The sequence below is a fragment of the Ochotona princeps genome, chromosome 11 (assembly GCF_030435755.1).
Source record: "Ochotona princeps isolate mOchPri1 chromosome 11, mOchPri1.hap1, whole genome shotgun sequence".
Taxonomy (NCBI): domain Eukaryota; kingdom Metazoa; phylum Chordata; class Mammalia; order Lagomorpha; family Ochotonidae; genus Ochotona; species Ochotona princeps.
Genome location: NC_080842.1, coordinates 31,439,218 through 31,456,964, shown reverse-complemented (window position 1 = coordinate 31,456,964; position 17,747 = coordinate 31,439,218). Strand labels below are relative to the sequence as shown.

At 36.2% G+C, this 17,747-nt stretch overlaps 1 protein-coding gene across 2 annotated transcripts in view; it reads right to left on the bottom strand.

Annotated features, from left to right (window-relative positions):
* GPM6A (glycoprotein M6A) overlaps positions 1-17,747 on the bottom strand; it is a 242,002-nt gene that overhangs the window by 28,380 nt on the left and 195,875 nt on the right. For both annotated transcript variants that reach the window (XM_012931424.2, XM_004579032.3), the window contains exon 2: positions 8,936-9,128. In XM_012931424.2, coding sequence (XP_012786878.1) covers positions 8,936-9,128 — 193 coding nt within the window. The remainder of the gene's footprint in view (positions 1-8,935; positions 9,129-17,747) is intronic.

Here is a 17,747-nt window from a genome sequence, read left to right as displayed (position 1 = left end):
TTTACCTATTTTTATATTGTGTATTCCTTAACAACTTATTGCAGCTAAAGAATTTTTTTTACCATCTTAACTTTAACCTTTCTGTTAGTTACAGTAGGAAATAGTTACTTCTTAGCCATGTAAAATCAAAGCATTCGTTGAATAGGAGATGAGTAGATCTGTCTGGGGCATTGACATACTGAAGCAGATTCCATTTATTTTTCTTCAGAAAAGGATTTCACATCAATAATTTTAGAAAGTACACTGAAACTGTTTGGGAATGCCCACAAGGATAATAAAGGAAAAAGTCTTATTGTGAAAAAATAATGAGATGTACTCTCCGAGCATCCAATACTTTATAGTTAACTATAAGCACAATGTCATACAGCAGAGCTCATCTTCACTTGGTATGACTGAAGAATTCACCTGTTGAACAACAGGTCCTTATTTCTTCACCCTCCTCAGCCTGTAGTTTCTAGAACTCTCCATACTTTGTTTCTATATATTTGTCCTATAAATTTGCTTATGTTAGGAATATCACACAGAAACAACCATACAGTAGCATAATATCCTCAAATTTCACCCATACGGGCCCGGCGGCGTGGCCTAGCAGCTAAAGTCCTCGCCTTGAAAGCCCCGGGATCCCATATGGGCGCCGGTTCTGGTCCCGGCAGCTCCACTTCCCATCCAGCTCCCTGCTTGTGGCCTGGGAAAGCAGTTGAGGACGGCCCAATGCATTGGGACCCTGCACCCGCGTGGGAGACCTGGAAGAGGTTCCAGGTTCCCGGCATATGATCGGCGCACATCACCCCGCTTCGGCTCACTTGGGGAGTGAAACATTGGACGGAAGATCTTCCTCTCTGTCTCTCCTCCTCTGTGTATATCTGGCTGTAATAAAAATGGATAAAATCTTAAAAAGAAAAAATTTCACCCATACCTTAGTATGTGACAGAACTTGGTCCTGTTGCAGTCAACCTAAGACTTCAGGTATCTCCTTCATTTCAATGGTTTTGGATTAGTACCTGGCAGTATGGTTGCCAGATCATGGGGTAATTTTATTTTTAATTTTTGAAGAAACCTCTGCATTATTGTCTATAGCATTTACAGAATTTCTATATTCCCAAACATTCAAGTATTACTTTAATTTGTAATAAACTCTGAATTGACATCAGAGTATGGTATAGAATAAGGGTCCAGCTTATTCCTTTGTATGCAGAGATTCAATTTTTTAAAAATATTCCTTGTTGAACAGACCATCTTTCCCGATTGTGTAATTTTGCCATATGTGTTAAAAATCACTTTGCTCTAAATGTGTCAGTTTACTTCAGGAATCTTTATTTTGTGTTTTTTAAATATATTTTATGCCTATGTAAGTCTGTTTTATTAAATTAAATTTAGAACACATTTTGGAATTAAGTATAAAGTCTACAAATTTATTTTTCATTCTCAACATTGTTTTACATATTCTAAATCTTCTATAATTTCATGTAAATTTTATGATCTTTTCTGGTACCTTAAAGAATAACATTGGGGTTTTGATAGACATCTTATTCTTTGGTAAATAATTTTAAATAATACGGATATTTTAGCGATATTATATCTTCCAGTTCATGCACATGAAATATGTATTTTTATATTTATTGTGTATTCTTTCATTACTTTAGCTTTTTTTTTTTTTTGGCTTTCAGCCTATAAGCCTTTTTTCCTCCCTGTGTAATCTTATTTCTAAGCTTTTTTTCCCCCTTGGGAAATAGGATTGCATTGGTATGAATGCAATCCTCTTAAATTTGTTAAGTCTTGTTCTGTGAACTAATGTGATATATCCTGATGTGCCCTTCAGAAGAATGTGCCTTCGAATGCTATTTAGCATGTTCTGTGTGTCTCCTGACGAACCCTATTTGTTCTAGAATGTGACCCAGTTCCTGTTTCTTTAACAATTTGTTTGATTATTCTCCCTATCATTTGAAAGTGGTACATTGGGCTCCCCTACGGTGACTGGACTGCCATCTGTTTCTCCTTGTAGTTCTGTCAACGGATGTAGAACATTGTTTTCCTCCCCGTGCAGCTGTAAGCCTTCTCACTATTTCGCTGATTTGCTTTCAGAGGCCTTTAGGCATCCATCCAAACTATGCCAGTTCTCTAATTTCTTAAACTGAGGTAATACGGAAACCTGACTGCTAGCTCTCTAAAATTTCAGAACATTGGATGTGCCTTCCAGTCTTCTTTTTCCATCCATGCAGAAAATCTAAGCTGGGATAATCTCTCCTAGTACTGTGCTGGCATGGAGTAGAGGCTAATATTGACTGAGCAACTTCGTTCTTCTTACCTTTGTCAATGCAGTCATTCTCACGTTTGTGCTAACCAAGCGTACTGCCTACCATTTAAGTGGATTCTGCAAATTTCACAATGGAATTTTGTCCTGCACGCTATTAAATTGGTATTTCTGTGTAGGAATAAGTACTAGGACTTCTATTCATTACATACTGCTTTAAAAAGGATCCTTTGTAACCAATAAATCCTAAACATTTTAAGATATTATAAAAGTTTCCCAATGTGAAGATTATAGCATATTCTAACATTTGAAGATACTATGTTTCACCAATTCCTTACATATTATAGTGGTTGAATGTTGGCTCCAAAATAGGTACATACAACCTGTAATTACAATACCTTAAATGACAAAGGGGAATTGAGAGATGTGATTAAATTAATGATTAAGAGTCCAGCCGTTGCCCTGGATTATCCTGGTAGGCCCAAGGCAGCACATAGGTCCTCAACAATGATAAGAGTTACAGAGGCAATATCAAACTCAGAAAGAATTTGAAGATATTGCACTGCTGGCTTTGAAGGGAATCATGAGCCAACAAGTGCAGGTGGCCTTGGGCAGCTGAAATAAGCAAGGTTGTGAATTCTATGCTAGAGCTTCCAGATGGAGCAAAGTTCTGCCAACACATTAATTTCAGCACATTTCAATAAACCCAGTAAGAACCATTTCAGAATTCTGAGATCCAAACTTGTAACATAATAAATGCTGTTTTAAGCCAATAAATTTTTAGTGATTTTCCTTATAGCAGCAAAGAAATCTAAGGCTTATTAAAAATAACATGTTAATAATGATGTTTATAGATTATATTTGTTCACTGCCTAAATCATTTCTATGGAATACATTTCTAGAGACATCTAAGCTTGTCCACAAAGTTTGTATTAAAATAAAATGCATGAATAGTGAGTCTAAGGATTTATGATCTGTTTCCTAATATGAAGCATTGCTGTTATCTGGTGAATTGATAGTAATTAAAAATAATGTTTCTTCAAATTTCTTAGTTTATATGTATTGGTAAGGTTTTCTATCTTATTTTTATTCAGATACCTTTTATATTTTATCATTTTTTGAATATTCTGTTTTTCAATTTTTCATTTATTAAAATTTATTTTTTTCTGTTTATGTACATTTTGTTCAATAACACTTAAATGAGTAAGATTTTAACTTATGTAATATCCATAAATCTTTTCCTTTATAGTTTCTTATGCTGCTTGCATAAGTATTATATCGTGATAAGTGAAATCTTGATTTCTCTCTTTAGGTTTTAACAAATCACATACCCCGAATCCCAGTACAGTCTGTCACAACTGGTGTCTACATTAAGAAACAGTCTGAAACTTCCTAATCTCTACCTTTGTTTAATAGCAAACAATAGCAATCACATGGTAAGTAGGATGTGTCCAGCGAAACCTGACCCCCAGGAATCATGACACTGAGCATTAAGTTTGTGACATAACTTCATAGAAGACATCAGAATCATAAGTATCCTCAACATAATTGTCATTTCTGTCACACAAAAGTCAATAGTTGTTATGTCAATAGTCAATTATAGTAAATACATTTAATAAAGTCCTTATAGTCAGTAGTTACTATGTTCTAATCTGTAACCTAATCTGTAATCTAAAATTATCAAATAATTTATCCACATAAAAGCTTTATGGCCCAGCATGATGGCTCAATTGACTAATCCTCTTCTTGCAAGCACCAGGATCCCATATGGATGCCAGTTTGTGTGCTGGTTGCTCTACTTCCCATTCAGCTCCCTGCCTATGGTCTAGAAAAACAGTGGAGAATGGTCCAAAGTCTTGGGATGCTGTACCCATGTGGGAGACCAGGAGGAAGTTCCTGGGACCTAACTTTAAACTGGCTCAGCTTTGGCCATTGCAGTCTTTGGGGGGAATAAATCAGCAGATGGAAGATCTTTGTCTCTATAAAAATCTTTGTCTCTCTATAAAAATCTGCCTTTCCAATAAAAATAGATAAATATTTTTTTAAAAGATTTATTTTATTTTTATTACAAAGTCAGATATACTGAGAGGAGGAGAGATAGAGAGGAAGTGGAGCTGCCGGGATCAGAACCAGCAGCCATATGGGATCAAGGCGAGGACCTTAGCCACCAGGCCATGCTGCCGAGCCCAAAAATAGATAAATATTTAATAAATAAAGAAAAAACGTCGGAAGCAATTGAAGTTAGTGTGTACCTTTTACTAATGAAGAGATTAAGCAAGGTGTTAAAGGTGAGACTCAAGAAAAGATGAGAGCAAATAGGAAGAAACACACAAAAATCCATGACATCATATTTTGTATATGTATATAGTTACATAAAACACAAATATAATCTTACTAAATTATATGGAGTATATTTCTGGGTACTGCTTTTCACTATCCAATCCTCACAAGAATTATTCATGATATATTCATATAGCAAAATTGGCAGTTTGGATCATCTTTTGGCATCTAATTTTCTAACCAGTGTCTCTATTTCATTGTCCTTTATGAATCTGCTTGGCAGAAACAAAATAGCTGACATAATGCTTGCTCACTATTTCAAACAAACCTTTGAAGCATAACAATACCACAATTACTCAGGAAAATCTGAATGGCAAATCATAAAATTTGTCTCATCGTAACATAGCAGGAAGTGGCAGGGCACTAAGTTGTTTTCAGTGTTGGGTGGGTTTTAACGTCTGTGCTGATACACAAAGACAAGTTGCAATTAGAGTGTAAAACTCTGTAAAAAATCTGTAGGACGTTACATAACTGTTATCACAACAGTTTTGAGGCAATGAGTGAACAACACTTGAAGTACTGAACTGAACGATTAAGCGATACAAATCTAGGAAAATAAGTAAAGACAGATACATAAACACTAAAAATGATGATGGCGGGTCAATTTTTTTGAGGAATTTTCTCTTTACTCTCTTGTTTTGGAGATCATCACATCATAAAGGATTACAGTAAATCAATTTAGAGGAGAAGGTCATTTGGAAATGTGGGACCTTGATTTCTGAAGATCCCATCACCCACACTGCTGTCTGCAATGTGAATTACTGAAGAATGAGACTAACCACGAACTTTTCTAGAACAAATGCATTTTCCATGCTAGCCATGATTAATGAAACATAATTGTCATATTTCAACACATTTGCTATTGTATGGCTATCATTAGACTTTGAGATGGTGACTGTGTATCCCAACACAGTCAGTGATCATAATTAACAGGAGTAGAGAAATTGGGATGGGAGAAAGAATGGAATGGGAGGAAACGGGAATGAAGGAGCTGGAGGGTTCCTGAGAAAAAGAAAGGAGTAACTCCTCAGATCCTGAGGTCCACACGCGGAAGACATGGGGCTTGAGCAATTAATTTCATCTCTTAGTTTGCGCATTCAGTCACTTGTTACAATGTACAAGTGTTCCATCTGGTTGAGTTAAGAATGGGAACTATGGAGGGAAAAACAAGAATCTTTATATATAACTAAAAACACACACCATGGCTTTTCTTCACATTAATTTTCAAACTTCTTTAAACTTATTTCTAAGTAAGCTGTAATACCTATAGTATATTACTTACTTTTCACTACTTTGTGTTTTTATTTACATCTTTTTCTCTTCATTCCCCGCCCCATTGTTCTAATATTCCCATAGGTTAGTTTTGCATAAGGCAATCTTAACTTTGTTTAAACATTGATGTAATTTTTAAATTTATCAATGAAAACTAATTGTGCTTTGAAATTTATCAGTATGTCTACGCTCTCAGTTTTTATGACCTGTTTATTGGCAGGGAGAAAGTTTAAGTTCACTTGACCATTTCACAGGGACTATATAAAGAATTTTAATTTTTGGAAGATGCAAAGAGATAACTTAAGCATTCACTTTTATTTCAACCAATTTGGTGTTTTTCTCATTCCAAAAATGCATTATTGATTTTATACTTCATTTCATATTAAACAAAAGAAAAATGCCAAAATAAAACATAAGATGTCATATCTTTTTTTCTAAACTGCCAAACACCCTCATCAAAGCATTAGTAGCAGTCTAAGAAGTATTAACATTTGCTGCCTAGATATTATATAGACATCTGGACCGATTCTACTGATGAATGTTTGTAAGTGTCAATGGCATTTTATTAGGTTTTAGTTTTCTACAAATTTGTCACTCTCTAACTAAAGTTAGCAATTCGAATGTACATTAAATATAGAGAAGCTGTAGATTTTGCAGACATCTGCAGTAGCTTAAAATAATGCACAGTGAGAACATATTGTGTCCAGAGTAGGCTGAAGTATAACTAAAAGGAAAATGTCAGTTTTACCACATTAAATATATCCAGGCAATCATCTTCTTAAGACTCTTACATACGAAGCTGCAATAATCCAAATGTACTTTCAAAAAGCTTGATTATATACCAAATTATGAATATCATTTATAAATGGTCAATAATTGATTCATGCTATTCCAATCTAAGGAATTCATAGCATTCCAGTTGGAAGATAACATATATGTTTGCATGACATTTGACTGAAACTCAATCTATCTCAGACTTAAAAGATTCAATTTAAAGGATAAGTCTAATTTTCAAGAACTAATCTGTAAAATATTGTGACAATGAAAAATAAAAATTTTAATTCTTTATTTCCATTTATCATTAATACTGGTGCACTTAAAACATGATACTTCAGAAATAGGGCAATTACATTTTTAAAGTAACTTCATTTTAAAATATATATATATATATATTTGGAAAGGCGGATTTATAGAGAGCAGGAGAGAGAGAGAGGGAGAAAGAGAGAGAGAGATTGTCATCTGCTGGTTCACTTCCCAAATGGCCAACATGGCTGGAACTGAGCTGATCCAAAGCCATGAGCCAGGAGTTTGCTCTGGTCTCCCATGTGGCTTCATGTACTCAAGCACCTGTGCCGTCCTCCACTGTTTCCCCAGGCCAAAAGCAGGGAGCTGGATGGGAAGTATAGTAGCCAGGGAGTGAACCACTACTCCTTATGGGATGCCAGAACCATAGGCAAAGGATTAATCTGCTATGCCACCATATCAGCCTCAATAATTTCAATTCTTAACTGAGCAGTTAATGAATCACTCCTCTCTAATTATTAATTCTGTGGGAGCATGGAATGAATTTTCCTTGTCTGACACCACTTTCTTCATTATATGTATTACTTTCTGGTAAGTATTTTCCAGTATTCAAGTGTAAATATTTTTCAGATACCTATCTGACAATATATGCTAGATAGATATTCCAAGTATCATTGCCCTAAATTTTTGTTAGGCTGTCTGTTCAGAGGTATGTGCCCTCTTTCTGCAAAAGTGTAAAATACTTACTGTGTTACTTCATAGACATGCATATATTTTTTAACTTTCACAGAGAATTTATAACATTCACACATTTTAAAAAGAAAGAATACCCTACTCATGCAGATCTGCTCATAACTAGTTGATGAGGTGTAAAACAATGTAACAATGTCATAGACTTTTGATATTGTACTTAGAGGCCAATTGTCTCCTTCCTAGAAAGTGTCCATTTTGAATAAGTCTTGTCTCACATCAGGGTTTAAAAGTTCATAATACACTTTATTTGATAGAATGATGTGCAAAAATCAAAGCAACGAGACCATCCAAATAATGACTAAGATTTTTAAATCTAAAATTATCTTATTGCAGGAAAAGTGTATGCTAAGAATTTTTAAATTTATTCAGAGTGACAAAATAAAGGATATGAACAACATGAAAAACACACAGTGTCAAGCAGCATGAAATAAAAGAATTTTAAATGTAAGAAAAACCAAGGGTTTTTCAGACAGATATTAGCTGGGATGGCAAAATAAATACTGCAGTAAATAATTTTCTTTCCGTGAATATAAAATTGCAAAACTGATTATCCTGAATCACTAATGTATTTGAGAAAAACAAAAAAGCAACAAATCCTGTCAATTCAATCCAAAACACAATCTATGCAGTATTAAAGAATAATAGACTGTATCTTCATGGGCAGACATCCACTTTCAGATTCTTTGAGTCATCTTCCTAACACATATTTTTACATCACCATCATGATGACTTAGTGATACCAGGAGCTTGCGTGGATGGTGGCAGCAGTGTTAAGAGAAAGGTGGAGAAAAACAAATAATTATTTGTAGAAAGCTGCTCAATTTCTCATGATTCAACCCTTTTCAATGTTTATCCTTGCTGATAGATGGGGACAATAAGATGATATCATATACACGAATGAATTAATTTTGCTAAAGAGTGGGAGCACCCATGAGGTTTCGGTTGATTTCCATCGAATTAGCAACAGAGGCCACACTTACCAGAGTCTGTTCTCTATTGTCTGTTATATTCTATTACAAAGGCTTCTGCTCAAATTAGAAGGCAAAGAGAATTGCAAGTCTTTCACTTAATGGTAATTGAATTTCAGATAAAATCTTACTAGGCAGACTTCAGCCAGATGATTGCATTCCAAGTGCCCTTTTATTGATCAAAAGCAGCACTCTTTGGAAACTTGTATAGCCTGAGTATATTTTCTTCATATACATCACCTCCCCAATCTTTATGTGTTTATTTCTTCAATACATAGCAATGTGAACACATATCACCTGAATAAGATGCTATAGTAAAATAACTTACATGGTAAATACATCCAGAGTGTCTCCAGCAGTTCTTGCCATCTCAAAATAGGTTTGCAGAATGTTGACAGTTCCAGAAAGTGCTTCATGTCCACAGCCACAGAACAGGGCCACGCCGGCATAGAGCAGGATGGTGGCAATCAGAGAAGCATATGGAATGCCTCCCAGGCATTTAATACAGCACTCGAAGCACCCTGTAAAGATCAACAAGAACATGTGAAATATTTGTGGTTTAGTTCTTAAGAAAAAAAAAAGTTTACTTATCTCCAGTTACCTAAAAGTTAAAAGGAGAGAAAGAGAGGTAGAGACTGATTGTTCACCCACTGGTTCACTCCCCAAATGCCTGAATGGCTGGGGCTTCACCAAGCTGAGGTCAAAGGTTGGAACCTCGTCCCAGCATTCCTTGGGGGATAAGTAGGTACCCAAGATGCAGCAGCAGCATTAAACAGCATTAGAAGCAGAGCAGCCAGATGCAAGCATAGTACATAATGATTTAACCCTCTGTGCTACAGCACCCTCCTGAAATGTTTGCCTGAAAAATGTTTAAAGATATTTTCTTCAACTACAAAACCCTGGGAAGCTATAATTTTTCTGGTAAATGATACCAGGTCAAACATCTCAATCAAGTGCTATTGTAAAAAGCTATAAGGACCAAGCTCCCTAATTATAAACCCATCCTTCTGAACTAGCACCGTGTGCCCCACCACTCCCAGTTTCCTCTTCCATCCCCAAACCCACAGAAGTTATTCAACCAAGACTTTCCATGATTCTTTTTACCAAACAGATACTGTATACCATTTTATCTTGAGTTTACTGCTTTCAATTTTCACGTGTCTACATTTTATTTCAACATTTGCTTTTTTTAACACCCCCATGCTGGATTTTTCAAACAGTGATGTGAAACCACTTAGTGCATGGTGAACACAATTAGTGATTTATGGCCATAGCATATGGCCAAATACGACAGATGACGATTGAATGCACTGCAAACAGTGAACTTCTTTTTGAATTTAGATACTTACAATACTATTTGTGCAGTGACTTAAAATGGAAAATCTGTTTTTTGCTGTAGATCAAGTTTTAGACACCTACAACACTGACACAATGTATAACAGGGCAGCTGGAGAGAATTTTGAATACATCATGGAGTCAGCAGTTATTCTTTCATCTTACCATCTGTAAAAAGCTAACTAGGACGGAGAATTTCCCTCATATTACTCATGTGAGGATTAACTGAGCCAATACATAAAACAAACAAACAAAAACTCTGGCAATAATTATTCAAAAATTGTTAGCTACCATCATTGGGTACAATTTTTTAACTTGTTAGTATTAACTCTTATTGTGCTGGTATGTGGATATCAAGTCATTTCAACTCAGTAGTTCTTTTCACATATGTTTCCTTACTAAGTCTTTATTATTTAAGAGCAAGTCTAAGCATTTAACCTGAGGCATCTAAAAAGCATATTGTAAATATTCAAAATAAATGTAAAAATCTTCAAAGTGACATTTGGGTGTTGTCTAAGAAATTACGTAGAAATGCTTTAGGATGATTTTTTTAAGAGTCTTTTTTTTAAGATTTATTTTATTTTTATTGGAAAGGCAGAGGGTAGGAGAGACAGAGAGGAAGAGCTTCTATCCACTGATTCACTCCCCAAACGGCCACAACCGCCAGAGCTGCACCCAGCCAAAGCCAGGAGCCCAGTGCCTCATCCGGATCTCCCAGACAGGTGCAAGTTCCCAAAGCTTTGGGCCATCCTCAAATGCTTCCCCAGGCCACAAGCAGGGAGCTGGATGTGAAGCAGGGTGACCATTTGAGATCCTGGTGTGTGCAACTTTAGCCACTAGGCTACGGTGCTGGTCCCAAGGATAATGTTTTTAATAACATACTGATGAAATACTATGTGCCATGTGTTGATAAATCTAAACTTGGGTATATAGGCAGACAGTACTTTAAAAAATGATCTAATGATCTCAACTTCACATATATCCACTATTTTCCTCCTTCATTCTCTCAAATCCTTATTCCAATGATTCCCTTTTATTTTCCTTATTTTGAAAAGTTTTGTTCAAATTACCTTTAGTAATGTTGAGAACTCTATGTAGCTACTGGCACTAGCAACAAATGGGATCTGTAAATTCATTGTTAATATTGTACTTAAGGTAAGGCTGTGTGTGCCTTACCTGGAAGGCGATGCAGCTTGAATACATCTGTTCTGAAATGCTGGGGGCAGAAGTGTTTAAAATTTCCTTTTTCCCTTGTGTTTATAATAATTACAAATAATAGGTATCTTACAGATCAAAAATTTTTTAAAGAAAAGAATTTATTCATTTTATTTGAAAATCAGAGTGACAAAGAGAGAGAGTGAAAGACAGAGGTCTCCCATCCACTGGTTCCAACCATCCGGACAGAGCCAGGCTGACCTCAGAGTCCGGAGCTTCATCCAGGTCTCCCACATGGGTTGCAGGGCCCAGGTACTTGGGCTGCTAATCCAAGTTCATTACCAGGGAAGTAGGATTAGAAGTGCAGGAGCTGCAACTCAAAGTGGTGTCCCAATGGGATGGGATGCCAGCATTTGAAGCAGTGACTTAGCATACTGAGCCACAACACAAGCCTCCTGGAATGTATTTTAATTATGTCTCATACACACCTTCACATCAATATCCTTAAAGCAATTTTTACAATGTTTGTAAAATTCCTGTGTTTTGAATGAAATATATCACATGAAATCAGGTGTGTAATTTTCTACTCAAGGAGTCATGTCTGTGCTATGAAAGTTTGATTTTGGATCATTTTAGAACTCAGATTAGTGATGTTCAACCTACATGTAGATAGCAACATGTGAAACATAATCATTACAAAATCCTACATGAAGTAACTTTGTTACTTTCAGATATTGAGCTGGTCTGCTATTTTAATATTTATTGTTAATTGCACTCATCTTACCGAGAATCACAGCCCATCTCATCGGTCCCAGGATTGGTCTCAGGATCCCCACTTCTGTAGCTCTTGATTGTTCAAGCAAAATCATTTCCTGAACATGTCTCCCCTAACACACGTACAACATTTCACAAAGTGGGGAGGCAGAAAAGGTTAGAGCAGCTTGAAACTTCGTATAATAGGAAAGTATTTTATCGGCAGATGGTTGAGACCAGTGTGTGTAGTATCTGAATGTCATTGAGCACAGTTTTAGGTGAAGATTAGCAGGGTGGCAGGAAATTTGAACTATTCTGTCTTCCAGTGTTACAAAATTCCCACCTCACTGGTTATTTTTAGACAATGAGGAAAAAGTAAATTAGATTAGCACCAACCCTATGAAGAGCTACCTTTAATAGTCCATGATTTCAAATCTCATTCTTCTGTGATTTCTCTTCATTGCTATTCTCAAAGCATTTGACATGATTGTGGAAGATTTTCAGTGCAGACACTCTGCAGCTTCCAAATCAGATGAATATGCTCAACAAAACCACCATAAGTTAAAAATGAAATTTTAAATGTCCGAATACCCAATGCATACATTAGAAAGTATCACTGCTGGATCCTAAAGTTTATAAATAAATAAACACAAAGGACAATAAAAATAACGTATACATACATCAAGTGGCAAGCCTATGAATAATCAGCAAAGCTGCCTGCCACTCAGGATTTGTAATCACTAGATTACCAGTTCAGAGTCAGTTTCTACTTAGTTGACCTTTCCTTGACTGTATTTTTCAGCTGGACCAAGAACAGCACGTACCCTGTGTGACCACAGACAGAGTTCAGGATTTTTAATACTAAACCATTAATTATTGAGGAACAGCTTTCGATTTAGAAAATATGAGTACTAGGATAAACCACACTGAATGCTGAGCTAACACACATTTCCAAATAAGTTTATTGTCTGCAAACGAAATAGAAATATTTATTTTATTCCCTATTTGAAGTTTGCACTAAAATTCTTTAGGGATACAATACCTATATTGACAAATAGATATTCCTCTAGATCTCATTTATTGCAAGGTGTTACATGCCTCTCTGAAAAACTTGTATCCAAAGGAAGAAACTAGAAGCATCTTATCTAGCACATATTGCACTTGAAATGGACTCTTTTGTAATTAGCTACTCTCCCACAGAGCCTGAGTAGCCTGTCGGTTTTAAAAGAAGGCTCTCAGAGCTCCCATCTGGGGAAGCAGTACATAACTTCAGTATTCTCTCCAGCTGCCAGAATCCCACGTAGTTGCTGGCAGGGGAGCTTCTTCCCACCCACAGTGAGAAACAGCCTTGGCAGAGCTGCAGCGTTGCCATGGCAACTGAGTCCCTGAGCCCAGGATGAGCTCCTAACAATCACCCTTCAAGACTTGGGATTCTGCTGCCCCCACCATCATGCTTTTTCTGCAGCAAATGAAAATACAAAAAAACAAACAAAAAAGCACTGTTAAATTAATATTAGTGAAGGCATTCAAATGGAGTCCTAGCAATGAAGAAAATGCTTTTTTTTAAAAAAAAAACAAAAAAGGTGACTATGAAAACAATAAAGCCGCTTTGTATAGGAAACATTGTCAGTATGAGCCATTATCGGAATAGGGTCATTAATTCTCAAACAGATTTGAATGTAAAAAAATATTGTGCTTGGAATTTGCATGTCTTGCCATTACCTATATGCACAGTTTCTGGTTGAACATTTTCAAATGAGATGACACTATGCTTCCAGCTTTAGGGTGAAAACAAACATTAAGAGAATTATGGGACTGTATCCTTACACTACGAATCATTAGCATTTGCCTGGGGAGGCTATCTATTTGTGGTCATACAAAAATTTCAATGAAAATAAAAGTGTCTAAGACATGCTATCTTATTAGAAGAACGTAAAACAACAAAAATGGAGACAGACATCAGTAGGAGGGAACTGCACAATGAGAATGTATCTAGTGAAAGGATTTTATGCTTTATTGAGGCAAACATTGAAAAGTGAAGTTGGCAGGCAAATTTGAAAAGATTGAAAACTCTGAATGAAACTGATAATTTGTTATTCAATAAATACTTGCTGGTACAATTTGCCTTAGAGTTAAATTATTCTTAACAGAAATACTTCAACTTTCTCATGATCAGTTATCTAAAAAGGTATGGATCTGTTTGTGAACAATCTATTCCATCCCTCTAGTCTGTCTAGTCCCAGGTAACAGTACCCTGCTCACTGTTTTGATTTATAGTAGAGTAATCCCCTCAAATTGTTCATCCCCCTCATTCATGTCCCAGCTATTCTTTGCCCATTTTCTTTTTAAAGATTTATTCATTTTTATTACAAAGTCAGATATACAGAGAAGAGGAGAGCCAGAGAGGAAGATCTTCCGTCCGATGATTCACTCCCCAAGTGACTGCAACGGCCGGTGCTGTGCCGATCCGAAGCCAGGAGCCAGGAACTTCCTCAAGGTCTCCCACATGGGTGCAGGGTCCCAAAGCTTTGGGCCATCCTCGATTGTTTTTCCAGGCCACAAGCAGGGAGCTGGATGGGAACTGGAGCTGCCAGGATTAGAACCGGTGCCCATATGGGATCCCGGCATGTTCAAGGTGAGGATTTTAGCCACTAGGCCACCATGTCTGGCCCCTGCCCATTTTCTTTACCAAACAAATATTAGAAAAGGTTTGTCTGATTAAGAAAATTAACCCAAAGGGATTCTGATTGGCATTTTGGTAATGATTTTATATCTGCAAATCTTCAATTTATTTGACTGGCTATATTATTTTGTGGATTACTTTGCATTTATTCTAATGCAATACTTCTGAATTTTTATTCTTTTCATTACTTTCACCTTTATCTTTTTGCTAGTTTTCTGTTACATCAAAGTTAATAAGAAGAGTAGAAGCCATAAGAAAACAAATTTTTTGTGTGTATTCCTCATATTAAGGAGAATACTTGCCATACATATATTTTACCATTAATTATCTATTGGCTTGTTGGTAAAAGAAAGCCTCTTTTGTTTTGAGATTTGTGATATGTTTTTATCCCATTAGTGAAATATTTTTTCTTCTATTTACCATTTCTATACATTTTCTTATTTATATTAAACTTACATTCCTAAAAAAAAAGCCATATTGCAATTTTGAAAACTTCACGGAATTTGTCATGCTAATAACATTGTTCAATATATCTGCATTTATCAATGTATTCAGCAGTTACTGTGTCCTCATTAGGTTTACTAACTGGTCACAAAGTACTCCATTATTTTGCAACGGGAGATAGATAATGTGCAAGATGATGAAATAATACATAAGAGATTGTGAAAACTGCACAGAAAATGTCCTAAAGAGAAAAGACAGATACAAGATTTGATAAATAGTTCTCAGTTTTTGATAAACAGGCCATTTTAGGTGACATCTGTGAAAGAGGTAAAGCAGCCAAGTAAGAAGTGAATGCAAAAGCCCTGTGGAAGGTGTGAGCATAGTCTCTGAAAAAGAATCTGACAGTAGATGTGGTAAAACATATTGCAATAGAGTCAAAGGAACTTCAAATAAGGGTGAACATGCAATGGATGAGATTAGGATATACAGATATCTATGTTAGTGAATTTGGAATGTATTTTGGAACCTTGCTTTGTAATCTAATTTAAACTAGCCTTGTTTTCCATATCTGGAGAATTTGCATAAGCTTATAAGTATCTGCATAAAAATGTTTAGTAGAATTAACCACTAAACCCAACAAGGCCCTTTTTTTTTCTTTTTAAAGATTTTATTATTATTGGAAAGCCAGATATACAGAGAGGAAGATCCTCCATCCGATGTTTCACTCCCCAAGTGAGCTGCAACGGGCCAGTGCGCGCCGATCCGAAGCCAGGAACCAGGAACCTCTTCCGGGTCTCCCACACGGGTGCAGTGTCCCAATGCATTGGGACGTCCTCAACTGCTTTCCCAGGCCACAAGCAGGGAGCTGGATGGGAAGTGGAGCTGCCGGGACCAGAACCGGCGCCCATATGGGGTCCCGGGGCGTTCAAGGCAAGGACTTTAACCGCTAGGCCACGCCGCCGGGCCCCCAACCAGGCCCTTTTTATTACAACGGAAGGATTTCAACTGACTATATTTACTAATTTTTATAGAACTAGTCAAGTTAGTTCTTACTAAATACAAGTTTTCTAGATATTTGCAACCTTTGCATAAGATTTAATTTTTTCCACTCAATTGTACATAGCTTCCTTTTATAAGTATTTGTAATTCATTTTATTTGCACATATTTTCATTTTGCCTTTCCTGGTGGTTTCAATTCTTTCTTTTCTTCTTCCTTTCCTTCCCTCTTCTTCCCCACACCCTTACCTCTGCCTCCCTCAGTCTTCTTTCTCTGTTTATGTCATTCTCACACTCTTTCTTTATCTCTTATAAAACTACATCTGTCAAAATATTCTACATTTACCATGCATTTTATTTTTCCATCAGGGAACAATAGTCAGGATACAATCACATCAGCTGTGATCTTTCCCAGTTCTGCCATTCAGAAACTCAGGCTGCTAAAGGAGGTATCATGTTCCACATTGTTAGTAAAAACACCAGAAAACAAAATGGTTGGCTGAGGTCAACCTCACTTGCTCAATTAAGTTTTCTGAACCTCAGATCAAATGCAGCATTTCTATTCACAGTCCAATGTCTCACGTCTCCTGCAAACCACACAAACTGAAAAAGGCAGCTCTACCACTTTTCAAAAACAAGGGCTTACACATGCTTGGCAAATAACACCAATGACCATTACTCTGCTCAAATACCTCACGTTTACATAATGATTTTCAGTTTCGTTCCTTTTTACTTTATTTTTTTTTTTAATTTTTACTTTTATAGAGTCTACCTTGCCACACATTTTGCAATGTTTGAAGGTGGACCCTGAGCTCATAAGTTTTCAGGCTTTTCTTTTTTTTGCTTAATATTAACATTTGAAGCCATCAAGTTCCTTCTAATTCTACTTTTAATGAATTCTACAAAAGTTTTTTAGTTCTAAATATATCTTAAACTTCACTTCTGTTTTTACTTTTAAGTCATTTCACTCTCCAGAAACATGAGCTTTTCTTTTTCTACTTTTCTGTTTGCTGTTTGTACCTTCATTGAACTATTATTAGAGAACATATCACTTTTACAATTAATGATGATTTCCCTTAAAATAATTCATAGACTTAAGTTTTCCAATCTATAAATGTAGCAGAAACTGGACCACAGACTCGCAGAGAGCTGGTGTGTGGTAGAAGAACATGAGATTCTTTTTACTCCCTAATTCACCCAAGGTGAAAAGATGATTTGCTTTCTGTTCTACACAAATTTTAATCCTTAAGGTTGTTCCATGGTTTTGTTTATTCTCTTGTTATTAATTTCATTTTGATTTGCAGGTGTAGCTTTTCACTGAAGCCCTTAAAACCCTGGCTTTTGTACTGCATATTCCAATTAGACTTCTGGAGTGAAACACTTGCTGTGTTTCTGGCCTCTAACCCCAACGACCAGGACAGGGTGCAAAGCCCTTAGAGCATGAGGGTCCTCTACGGTGAGGACCCCTGTTCTTAATGCTAAACCCCAAACTAACCTGCTCACTTCACTGAAAATCTTTTTTATTTTATTCCTGACCACTGTAGTTTCTGGTATACTCAACAGTGTAGCCTTCTAAAAGTAAATGTATTTTTATGATTATCTGTGTTTTTTACACACACACACACACACATACATACTTGGTACAATCTCAGGTTCTTGTTTGTTTTGTTTTGGGGGGGTGAAAGGAATAGAGATATTTTCTTGCTATTTAGCTTAGCATATGCAACTATATGGTAGTTCCATCCAATAAAGTATGTGAAGATTCTCATTAACT